A 12,975-nucleotide genomic window follows, 5' to 3' on the forward strand; every position below is an offset into this window, starting at 1 on the left:
AAAAGAAAAAAAAAAAAAGAGAATGACTCCCTGTATGTAAAGTACAAAACTCAGCAACTCAGCACCGAGCTTCTAGTCTACACGGTTAGAAGTCAGGAGAGTGATTGATTACTCTTGGAGTCGTGGAGGTAATGACTGCAAGTGAGCATAAGGGTGGAGCTCCTAGGGTGCTAAGGTTGTTTCCTGATCTCGGGGCTGGTTCAGGTTATGAAAATTCATCAGGTTGGGTACATTTGTGATATGTTCACTTTTCTGTATGTATGCCTATTTAAAAAAAAAAGTGGTAAGAGAGAAAGATAATATCAGCTCAATAAACTATTTTGTGTAACAGAATCACTTCATACATCACCTTGTAGGAGAAATAATCTAATTGGCAAATTCAGAGTTGGAAAGACCTTTAAAAGTATATGGTCTAACTTTACAAAATCCCCAGCAGGTATATGTCTAGCCCTTCTTATAAATCTCCAGTGATGGGAACTCAATACCTTCCCTGAAGGTAGTCTATTCCATTTTTAATGGGTTTAATCATTAAAAAGTTCTTCCTTATTCTAAGGAAAAATCTGTTTCCCAACAATTTGTGCCAATTATACCATTATGTCATGTCTTGCCCATTTTCTAAATGTGTGAAGGTGTTTGGAAGCCAACTGAAGGAATGAATATTTCTCTGTTAAATGTTTCTTTGGTACATTCAGCTCATATGCAATTATAAAGCACAAGGAAATGCTTTATAATGGTACAAGACTATGCTTATAGGGACTTCCCTGGTGGTTCAGTGGTTAAGAATCCGTCTTGCAATGCAGGGGAAGCTGGTTCGATCCCTAGTCTGGGGACTAAGATCCAGCACGCCGTGGGGCAACTAAGTCCACGTGCCACAAATAGAAAGCCCGCACACCGCAACTAATGAGCCTGTGCACTGCAACAAAAGATCCCGCGGGCCGCAACTAAGACCCGATGCAGCCAATAAATAAATAAACAAATATTTTTTAAAAAGAGTATGCTTATAGAAAACAATCAAAGTGTTAACTATGCCTGATTTTACTTTGCCTGAGGTTACAACCTTCTTTGTATTGTATTTATTTTGATACCACTATTTCAATGTCTAAACTCCAGTTTTATCAGGAAAAAACAGGCTTTCAATTAGCTGTATTATTAACATATGATTAATTTGTAGCTCAAGAATACAAAGTAAATTTCTGTCAATCCAAAATAGCAATGTGCCCTTTCAAGTCTTTTTTTAAATGTTGAGATACAGTAATTCTACTTGTACGCTAAAATACTATTAATTGTATTCTAATCTGTGAATTTAAAAGAGAAAAAAGGAAAACATATATTCTCAGTGACTTTTGGCAAAAGCTCTTTTTTCTTTATAAAATTAACTTATTTAGACATCTGCTGCATTTCGCACAAAATCTGAAGCATCTTTTCAAGTTAAAACAATTAACATTACTGACAAGATTTATGGCAACCCTAACTCTTTCAAATAATGAAGGTAGGAGATGAAATTAAGTACTTTTATCTGCAAACAAAACAAACAATAGAGCAGTGAATGTTCCCCTCTGAAAAAGAACCATCTCAAAAAACCAATTTAATGGATGATAAATTCATGACAAGTAATTGCAAGGTCATTAATGAAAAGGAATCTGGTAAGCTAAAACACCCACAATAACATCCACTCCCTTCCGCCACGGACATCACTTGAAGTGGTGGCCCAGCTGTCCCTACAGGGCTGGCTATGGACTAATCTCCCTAGACATCTGCTCCTATTCCAACCAAGGCAGGCCACTCTTGAACCACTAGCTCAGCAAAGTATCCAACCTTGGGCAGAAGGCTGGGAGTACTGTTACACAGCATTGTTTTAGAGAATATGATCACAGTGTCACATTTTTCTTTCTGTCCCATTGTCCTTAGCCTGGAGAGGTGAATCAGGCTCTAATTTTGACAAGATTGCAAAACATGGATATATAATAATTACAGTGAACATTTAATGACTGCGTTAGAATAGTCTTACTTTGACTTTTAGAAAATGCATGCATGTACAGAACACACCCAAGGAAAGGGTCTCATACAAGCTGCTGGGTCTTTGTATTTTCATTTGGCGTGGGGAATCTCTGATGTATTAAGTAGAATAAGAGGACTACCAGAATCCTGTTTAAAACTTTGCATATTTAGTTAAGGTATAATAGCACTTTGTTTTATACTGGTTTTTGGTTATCTGCTAATTAGTCTACTTTTTTTTTTTTTTGCGGTACGCGGGCCTCTCACTGTTGTGGCCTCTCCCGTTGCGGAGCACAGGCTCCGGACGCGCAGGCTCAGTGGCCATGGCTCACGGGCCCAGCCGCTCCGCGGCATGTGGGATCTTCCCGGACCGGGGCACGAACCCGTGTCCCCTGCATCGGCAGGCGGACTCCCAACCACTGCGCCACCAGGGAAGCCCTAATGAGTCTACTTTTTACCTCAAATTTTTTGTGGAATAAGATGTAATAACAAAAGAATGACAGAGGCAGAGATAAGAAAACTAGTCTGTACTGCTCAAAGCACCATTTCTATCAGTACCACTTGCAAGGTGCTTGCATAAAATATTCCTAGATCCCACACCAGACTTAATAAATCCATCCCTGACACTAGGACTGAGAGTCTATAGTTTAAACAAGCTCTCCACAATATTCTTGTGCAAAAAAAAAAAAATAATAAAATAAAATGAAGTGGTTCTCAACCTCATTTTTCTTGTCGCCTGGAAGAGACCCTCAGATGGTTTTACTTCACAAGCTTGACAAGAGAAGCACACCCACAAATTCCAGTGATGGTTGAGACGCTGTGGGAAGCCAGGAACAAAAGAACACATCAGCTGGTTTCTATTCATGTAGTCTGGCAGTAGTAATTCTGGAAGGGAGTGGGAGTGAGGGAAACTGAGAACACCTGTTATCATTACACTCGCCTTAATTTCCCTCAGGTAGATTTCAAACCTGTTAGATTATTACTCTAACAAAGATTGCACAAACAATCCCAAGAGCTACACACGGCCTACAGAGTAAGATGGTGAAAAAATCTAGAGTTTGAAGACTCAGAGTGTTATCAAACCTTGATCCAACAAGACAGTCATTTGGAGAGGCTGAAAGAGTGACTGACAGCTCTGGAGGAGTCTTTTTCTTCCTTCAACCGACGGGACCTAGTTTCACAAAGGGTGTAAGTTGCTCCAAGGCAAAGTGAATCATCATGGCAAAGTGCCACTCAGTGGGTCTGGCTGAACTAGCATTACATCTTTTCTTTTTACTCATTCAGAGAGGATGCTGTTGATCAACATTCAAAATACTGGAGATGGACTTTGGAATGAATTTCCAGTTTCCTCTTTATTACTTCTTGCTGAGTCTAGTGAGGGATGATGAAATGACTAATTCTTGAGAGGATTTAGAATTACTGTCAAGGACCATGGCAGAATAACATGTATGTTACATATTAACTGTTAAGAAATTGGTCTGTGGGTTTTAAAATACATAAAAATAAAGAAAATCAAGGCTGAAAAGATAGAAGTATCCCTACTGTGTGTTAAGTCATCGGCAGAATAAATTCTATCTGTAATAGAGATAAGTGTGTCTAGGCCCAACCTTGGTTCAAGCAGCAATTTGACTATTTGGTACTCCATATGGAGATGGTATCCCTGAAAAAGAATAGATTTTTAGTTTATTCTACCAGATGAACTGAAAGATTTTTGCTAGAAGTAATTGATGCTTCAAATCAGCACCACACTTCAGAAACGACTCAAAAATAAAGCAGCAGAAGAGGCAGAGGCAGAAAAGGGAGGAGGAGGTTATCTTTAAATTAGAACACGGACCTCCCTCGTGGTGCAGTGGTTAAGAATCCTCCTGCCAGTGCAGGGGACATGGGTTCGAGCCCTGGTCCAGGAAGGTCCCACATGCCACGGAGCAACTAAACCCATGTGCCACAACTACTGAGCCTGTGCTCTAGAGCCCAGGAGCCACAACTACTGAGCCCGCGCACTGCAACGAAGAGCAGCCCCCGCTCTCCGCAACTAGAGAAAGCCCGTGTGCAGCAACCAAGACCCAACGCAGCCAAATAAATGAATTAAATAAATAAATAAATTTATTTTAAAAAATAAAAAATAAATTAAATAAATACGGAAAATGAAACAGCTACCTACCGGGAGTTGGGAATCACAACTCAGTAAAACGAGATGGCTGGAAATACTAAAACTTAATTTGCACACCTGTCTCCTCTCCTGAACTTTGCTCTTAAGTCAGGGTAATGGCAGGAAGACTCAAACTCTTATGGCCCGCTTGTTAGAAGAAACAAACCACATCAGTACTCCGTACTCTGTATTCCATTACCCTATGTTTTAAAGTGAGTTTTGTCAGATTTGCTGTTAGTGGGACAGAGGGGCCCACTTAAATATTAACAGAACAATTTAATGGAAAGAAACAGTTCACACAGGATAATGGTTTAAGGGTCTTTAAAGCTTTTTCCCCCCCTTCCCTTTGATTTGTTTTTAAGGTGTGCTCAACTTTCTGGAATAACAAAACCAAAACCAAACCAAACACAGAAGAAAAACAGTCCCCAGCAGCCCACACACACAAAACCCCACTGGCATTATCTTCATCACCATCTCCTAGAACAATTGCACCTTTTTTCATTTCTGGTGGAGGTACAGCTGCTGAAGAAGCCAAGACTTAGTAGAGAAAGCTAAGACATGGAAGGAGGAAAGAAAATGCTTCCTTTGTTAATGAAAAGCTGTTTCCACTTAAAAGTTTCAACATACTATGGAATAGTGAATGCACTTTTGTAAGCAAAGGCAAAGCATACAATGAAGAAAAGCTGCCTGTCAATTAAGTAAACAGTCATTTGAAGACATCCCAAACCGCCTCCATTTTTCTTGAAAAAGTGGGGGAGGGGAGGAAGGGAATATGGACATGGGAATACTAGACATGGCTGAGGATGTGTCTAAAAGGTATAGTAAATATGACACATAGGGCTTCTAGAGTGCTATAGATTCATTTAATTATAATACTAAGAAATCACAAGGCTAATATGGTTTTTAGAAGACCACAAGGCTATAATAAATTGTTCTAGCATGCATTAAAAACGAGTGCTTGGGAAAGCATTTTATTGAATTTCACAAATATTCCAGTGAGTTTATTTTCCTTCATGAAGCAATGCCTTAAGACAGGTAAGGACAAGCTAGAGTTTCTGTTACACAACAGCAGGCTCTTGTGATAAACCTGATTACAATACCCTGTCAGAGGTGAACTTCCTGCTTTGCTATTAAAAAAAAAAAAAGTACAGTGCCTCACCCTTACTTATTCTTAGTGTTGTTTTGAAGCAAAGATTCAGCTGAGAAAAAGCTAATGCTACATGCACCTGTTAACCCAAACTTAAAATAAGACTTCCTATTGCAAAGGAAAATTAACAAGGAATAAAAATGTCAGAAGAAATGACAAAGCACTGTAATATATTATTCATGAAGGAAGGATAAAATGAACTCCACATGCCTTATGATTCACAAAACAGTTCAATTCGCATATTTAGTCTGCTGGAATTATCTTAATGGTTGTAAATCTATCAGCAGTAGCAAAAAATACTCTTTTATGTTCAAAGTCTAATCTTCTGGAAGTTTGTGGTGAATACATTATTTTATGTGAAATACAGTCTTGGTCCTGGGGATGAGGTCATTTCAGAAACATGCTGTCGACTTGCACAGACCAAGGTAAACCTTATGAATAAACACAAATTTATGAACTGATGACCAGCTGAACAGGAGGCAGTTATTCGTTTTGGCCCCAGGATCAGAGCTGGGAAAAACCTATCCGAGTCCTCCTTCTTAAGATGTGCCTGTCCTCCAAATATTCTGCTGAATGTGGAATACCTATGTTCAAATTTCACATATCTGTACTAAAGGAGGTTAAAAGCTGGTATCCAAAGAGTAGACAATCCCCAAATAATTTTGATTCGATTTTGGCAGGGTTACGTGATCATTTTTGTAGCAGGCTAACCTTTGTCATTATTCAGTTTTCCTTAGATGAGCATAAACCTTGGTTCTCATTCCTTCTCTTGGGAAGCAGAGGTAGGGGGAGAAGTGGACTGAGCATGCTGGGTACTAGGGGTGGGCACTGGCAAGGGATCAAACTAAATCACAGACAATTCACATGAAATCACTGGTTTCACTCAGCAAACAGGAGGTATGATTCTCCTAAAACAAATATCATCAATGTAGCCTCAAACATACATTTTCTGACTAGAGTAATTTACTATTGGTTTCAGTATACTGGTGAACAGTACAAATAACTGATAAGATTATTTATCTCACACACTGGTTTTCATGAGTGATACTGACACACCCATAACTCAGCTTTTTAAATGTCCTTGCTTATAAGCAGAAGTTATATCCCTTACACATTTACCACTAAAATATCAGTGGAATGCTTTTTAATTTTCTCAGTTAAATGCCACTACTGAATAGCCTCTGGGTATATTATGTAATAAATACAAAAGAAGCAGTCTGGATGTTTACCACTTAGGTGGAAAAAAATCCCCAACAAATCTATTTGAAATCTTCTCTAAATAAAGCATTTAAACTAATTCTGTTTTTCAGCTATTTCAAATCATTTAACCAATAAACACAGAGTTCTTACCATGTATACATAATGATTATATATTAGGTCTTATGTATGATAAAATAGAAGCATTACACATGATCCCTACTCTCAGAGTAGTTAGGGATGCAAGAAATATACAAACAAACCCGACTGTTACATCTACCAGTGTACTCCTTCTCTAGTCCCCCCTCTGTGCCTCCCCTTCCAGAGGTAACTAGTATCCTGAATTATGCTTACCATAAACTTATTTTTTTAAAAATAGTTTTATCAGGCACATAAATATATTTACATAAATATATTTAGCTTAACTTCTTTTGTGAGCTTAACAAAAGTGATTTCATATGTATGTAGCTTCCTAAGTCTTGCCTTTTACACTAAACAGAACATTCCTTAGAGTCATTCCTGTTGCTTGTGGCTGTAGTTGATTCGTTTTCATAGTTGTTTACTATACCATGTCTGATTATGTCACATTTTATCCATTTTCCTTGATAGACATTCAGATTGTTTTCAGTTTTGTTTGTTTTGTTTTTTCATTACCTAGCTGCCTTCTTTAGCCTTTAATCCCCAAACACAAAACTCCATCAATAGAAAACTAGTCAGGTAAATTGTGGCATATCTATACTGTGCAGCTCCTAGAAAAATAAAAAGTTAATAAGTAAATTGCAGTTATATAAGAGAATATCCCTACTCTTAGAAAATATACACTAAAATATTTAGGGATGATGGGCCATGATAAATGTAACTTACCCTCAATGATTCAGAAATAGAATTACATAGATAGATACATAGATAGGGAAGAACAGCACAAAGGATAAAATAAAATATTAACAATAGTTGAATCTGGGTAAAGGATATATTTTTATTTTTGCAGCTTTTCTATAAATCTAAAATTATTCCAAAATAAAAAGTTTATTTAAAAAAAAGCTAAGATACAAGTGAAAAAGGTAAAGTACAATAGTTACTGTTACCAAGACATAATCTCATATATTTTTATGCTTATACTTTCTATCAAAATCTCTACAAGAAATCACTCCCCTATTTTACATAGCCCTGTCCCCTCAACTCAAGATTAATTTAAAAATAGTCAACAAAAGAGATTATTACTAGGCAGGTATTTCAAAACACTCAGCTAAAAAGCATCTGAATATTGACTCTATTTCTAAATGTCTAAAAATGAGTATTTAGAACAATTCTGTTTCTGCCCTTAAAGGATTAACTACAATGGGAAACTACTACGGGAATTTACTTCCCATGATAAACAGAGAACTGGGAAAAATATATGAAACAACAGTTTTAGGCATCGGGTAACAGGAGGCACAGGACTATATAATCGCTGAGAGAAGAGAAACAAATGGCCCCAGATTACTGCCTGGAGGCAGTCTCCAAGCTGTAGTGCAGGGAGCAGGGAGTGAAACAGGGCCCAGTGGTCTTGCTGAGTTAAGCAGAGAGAGATTAGAGTTCCTGTTAGCTGAGGTGGCTATAATTTGCAGGCAGAGTACCAATGAGGATAAAACTGCAGAGAGAGAACTCTGGAGGTCTGCAAAGGGGTCCTCTCAAGTCTTTGGCTGAGTACCAATCTGTGCATGTGTGAGAAAAAACCTGAGGCCAGGGGAGAAAAAAAAATCACTGGATTTTTCCAATGAATGCAAACAATTCTCAGAGTTTCCATAAGGCCCCAGCTGGAGTGGAGAGACTTCACAATACTGGGGGCTCTGGGTAGAGTCTCCCAAAGGGACATGCCTTAGTAGTGGGGCTTCCTTAGCCTCACAATATAGGCTCTGGAACAGCCATTAAAAGAACAAACTTCTAAATGATCAAACTGATATCTAAGTTACCTAATCATACACCAGAACAAAAATCCATCAGCAACACAAAATTCACACTGTCTGCATCCAATCAAAATTACCAGGAATGCAAAGCAGGAAAATATGGCACATAATCAGGAGACAAATCAATCAATAGAAACAGACCCAGAAATAACTGAGATAACAGAATTAGTAGACGATAGCCTTAGAGCAACTACTGTAAATATTGTCAATAAACTGGAGGATGTAAAAGAAAACATAATGAAGGAAACGAAAAAGATGAGACTAACATGGAACTTCTAGAAATGAAAAATACAGAATCTGAAATGAAAAAATTACTAGATGGGTTTAACAACAAATTAGACATTCAAGAAGTAAAGATCAGTGAATCTGAAGATATCATCGTAGAAACTATCCAAAACAAAACACACCGAGGAAAAGAAAAAGAACAGAAGCCTTAGTGAGCTGTGGTCTAACATGTAGTTGGAAGGAAGGAAGGAGAGAAGGAAGGAAGAGATGGGAAGAGAAAGGAAGGGAAGGGAAGGGAAGAGGAAGGAAGGGAAGGGAAGAGAAGAGAAGAGAAATCAGACAGTCCTGTAGAAAGAAACATTTTTAAAGTGCTGAAGGAAAAGTACAAACCCAGAATTCAATACTAGTGAAATGTTTTTTCAAAAATGAAGGCAAAACAAAGACATTTTTAGACCAAAAAGTGCCAAAAGAATTCACTGCCAATAGATCTGTACTATAAGAAATGTTACAGGACATTTTCAGGCAGGACGAGTGCCAGAAATGGCAAAAGGTGGGTAAATATGAAGTAGTTCTTCTCATTTTAATTTCTTAAAAAGATAAACAACTTTTTAAAGCAAAAATAATTCCAACGCATTGTGGAATATCTAACAGGTAAAGATAAAATGTTTAACACTAAGGGATGGGAGGAGGGAAGTGGAAGTATATATATTCTTGTAAGGGTCTTACACTATACATGTACTGGTATATTATTGAGGCAGACTGTGGTAAGTTAAAGATGAATTTTATAAACTCTAGAACAACCTCTTAAAAAAATAGAGGTATGGTTAATAAATCAATAGTAGAGATAAAGTGGAATCATAAAAAAAATCTTAATTCAAAAAAGGCAGAAAAAGAAGAAACAAGAAATTAAGACTAGATGGGACAAATAATAGTAAGATGGTACAAAAACAGAACAAAAGACCATACAATGAGTAAAAGGCCTAAAGCACTGTAGTTCCAAGTCTGAGACTACCATCTGCAGGACCTTGGCAAATCATTCTACCTGTCTGAGGTGTGTACTCACATGTAAAATTGGGAAGATGGTGAACCATACTCATGCAGGGGTTTAGTAAGGATCATAAATGTCTCTTGAATTAAACTGAAAACAATGTGAAGGTTGTGAAGGTTAGGAAAGCCTATGAAAATAATTCCTTAAGTGGGTAAATGGAGGATAATATTTAATATTAATATTTAGTACACTGAAAACCTTCTGATGAAGAGCACAGGGAAAATAACCTTTGAGTACTATAAATAGTGATAAAGACTCATAATTAAAAGGACAGAAGCGCTGCCATTGGAGACAGCTGAAAAGAGATCTAGAAGAAGACTAACACAAGCAAAGGACTTAAAATAGTGCCTCTTGAGGGACTTCCCTGGTGGACCAGTGGTAAAGAATCCACCTTCCAATGCCGGGGATGCGGGTCTGATCCCTGTTCAGTGAACTAAGATCCCACATGCTGCGGGGCAACTAAGCCCATGCGCTGCAACTACTGAGGTCATGCGCCTCAACTAGAGAGCCCGCGTGCCACAAACTACACAGCCCACGCACCCTGGAGCCTGCGCCACAACTAGAGAGAGAAAACCCACACGCCACAATTAGAGAGAAGCCTGCGCGCCGCAACAAAAGATCCCGCATGCCTCAATGAAGATCCTACGTGCCACAACTAAGACCTGACGCAGCCAAAAATTTAAAAATAAATAAATAAATATATTAAAAAAATATATGCCTCTTGAAACAACATAATAACTTTCATCTCTTCTCTCCAAAGCAACATAGTGTGCAAATAACAACAAAAAATACTGTTTTTTAAATTTGAAATTACCTAATGGTCTCTATATAAAACTTTTAGTCTCCACACTGCACCTATTTGCAATGCACACACCTAACATTCCAGCTGTATTTTGAGGATCGCGTAACCTAAAGGATTAGAGGTAGCCACGTAAGGAAAACAAAAAATAACAATTCTACTCTTCATTAAATTATGACTAATGTCCATATTTGAATAGAACAAACACTCGATGACATTTTTTAAAACTCCAACACCAAATAAGTCAGGAGAGGAATATAAATCACCAAATTACTCTTGCGTCTTATAAGTGACTACGAAGTAAAAAAGAAAATAACATACCTCTATAGCAAAGATTCCTTTGTCACGCCCATATAATTTCATCTCTTCTGGAAAATGCTGAAAAGCATTTATATAAGGAATATGTTCCTCTTCAACGAATCTATATTTTTAAAAAGAGCTTCAGTAAAAGATATGTACTGATTTGGCAAAGTAAACAAAAGAGGTAAAAATGTATTTCAAAGACAAGGTAAGAATCAGTTGAGTATACCGTATATCCTACATATATGTAAGGATAATTAATCTGAAAATATCTATTATTCTCTGTACCCCTGTGTGGAGAAAACATTTAGTTGATTAATAATCTCTTAAGTTTCTGCCCAAATAGACAAAATATTTCCAAAAGGTGTGTTTATCTAATTTGTCAGTTTACCACCAGGCTTGCAGACATGGCATTCCTTCCTCCTATTCCTAGTTCCTCTCACATGATTAGCTCCTACTAATCTCTTAAATCACTTCTTCAGCGGGACCTTCCTTGATCCCTGTTTTCCTTGTTAGAATACCTCCTTGCCCACCATTCAGTCTCTAGTACCTATGACAGTGCAGGGTAGGTGACTGTCACTGGAAGAACAATTAAACAAAGGAACATTTGTTCACCACTCCATCTCAATGTCTGGTACATAATAGCTGATCAAATATTTTGAGTAAATTATTGAGTTTAAAGAAACTAGCACATATATATAAATAAACACTCATACATACTTACCTACAATTCATTCATTCGTTCAACAGAAATTTATTGAGTACTATATACCCAACACTATTCTAGGCTGGGGGATACAGCAGGGAACGAAACAGTAAAATATTCTTGTTCCCATGGAATTTACATTCTAATGAAAAGAGAAAGATGAGAAAACAAATAAGTGAAATTTATAGTATGTCAGATAGGAAAAAATGGTAAGAAGAAAAATAAAGTAGGGAATAGAGAAAGAGGAATGGGCACAGACTAACAGCATCCCATATACCCTCCGAACCAACACACCACTACTCCAGGCACGTCCCCTGGAAACACTGTCTCTGTTTATAATATTATTATACTTTTCAAAAGCTTCAATCTGTGACAGACTGGAAATTTAACAAATTGGTTCTTCATTACAGGTAATTTAAGAAGCACTGCATTAGAGGAAAGTTGTCTCTACCTGTAAAACATATCCTGAACCCCTTCACCTCATTCCATTTCTATTACCACCACCCTAACCCAAGCCACTACCCTCTTGCTTTGAGTACAGAAAAGATCGCCCGGTCTCCCTGCTTCCACCTGCGCCTACCTAGAATCCGCTTTCCTCACAGTTGCCTCAGTGACCTTGAAAACATTAATCAGGTTATGTGTCTCCTGCTAAAATCTTCCAGTGGCTACTATCACACTTAAAGCCAAACTCCCAGTGGGAATGGGGTTTCCTTTTGGAGTGATGAATATATCCTGGAAATAGAGGTGATGGTTGCACAACCTTGTGAATATGCTGAAAACCACTGACTTGTACACTTTAAAAGGGTGAGTTGTATTGTATATGAGCTATACCTCCAAAAAAAAAAAAAATCCAAACTCCTAACTTGGCTTACAAAGACCTACGTCTGGCCCCTGTTTATTATCTCCCTGTCCACATCTTCCTACTCCTCCTTCAAGTTCTTACTCCCATCACTTCAGCCTCCTCTGCTCCTTGATCACACAGAGCTTGAAACTGCGTTAGAGCCTGGCCCTAGCAGCCTCCCTCTACCTGGAATGCGAGTACTTCAGGTATTCAGCTGCTGGCTCTATTTTCAGTCAGAGTGCGGCTTAAACTCCACCTTCTCAGTGAGGCCTTCCCTAATAACCCATCTAAAGTAGCCATCTGGTCATTCTCTATCACATCATCCTACTTCTTCTTTTTTTTTTTTTTTGCGGTACGCGGGCGTCTCACTGTTGTGGCCTCTCCCGTTGCGGAGCACAGGCTCCGGACGCGCAGGCTCAGCGGCCATGGCTCACGGGCCCAGCCACTCCATGGCATGTGGGATCTTCCCGGACCGGGGCAAGAACCCGCGTCCCCTGCATCGGCAGGCGGACTCCCAACCACTGCGCCACCAGGGAAGCCCCATCATCCTATTTCAATCTCCTGAACAGCACTTCACTGTCTGATCATTTTTTAATTTATTTGTGTATTTGCTCATCTAGTC

The 12,975-nt window shown here is 38.3% G+C and overlaps 1 protein-coding gene across 1 annotated transcript in view; it reads right to left on the bottom strand.

The window, feature by feature from the left end:
• Positions 1 to 12,975, bottom strand: part of TAF1B (TATA-box binding protein associated factor, RNA polymerase I subunit B) — a 59,134-nt gene that overhangs the window by 20,663 nt on the left and 25,496 nt on the right. The window contains exon 8 of the mRNA XM_079941412.1: positions 10,828 to 10,927. Coding sequence (XP_079797538.1) covers positions 10,828 to 10,927 — 100 coding nt within the window. The remainder of the gene's footprint in view (positions 1 to 10,827; positions 10,928 to 12,975) is intronic.

This window comes from Stenella coeruleoalba (assembly GCF_951394435.1).
Source record: "Stenella coeruleoalba genome assembly, chromosome: 13".
Lineage (NCBI taxonomy): Eukaryota > Metazoa > Chordata > Mammalia > Artiodactyla > Delphinidae > Stenella > Stenella coeruleoalba.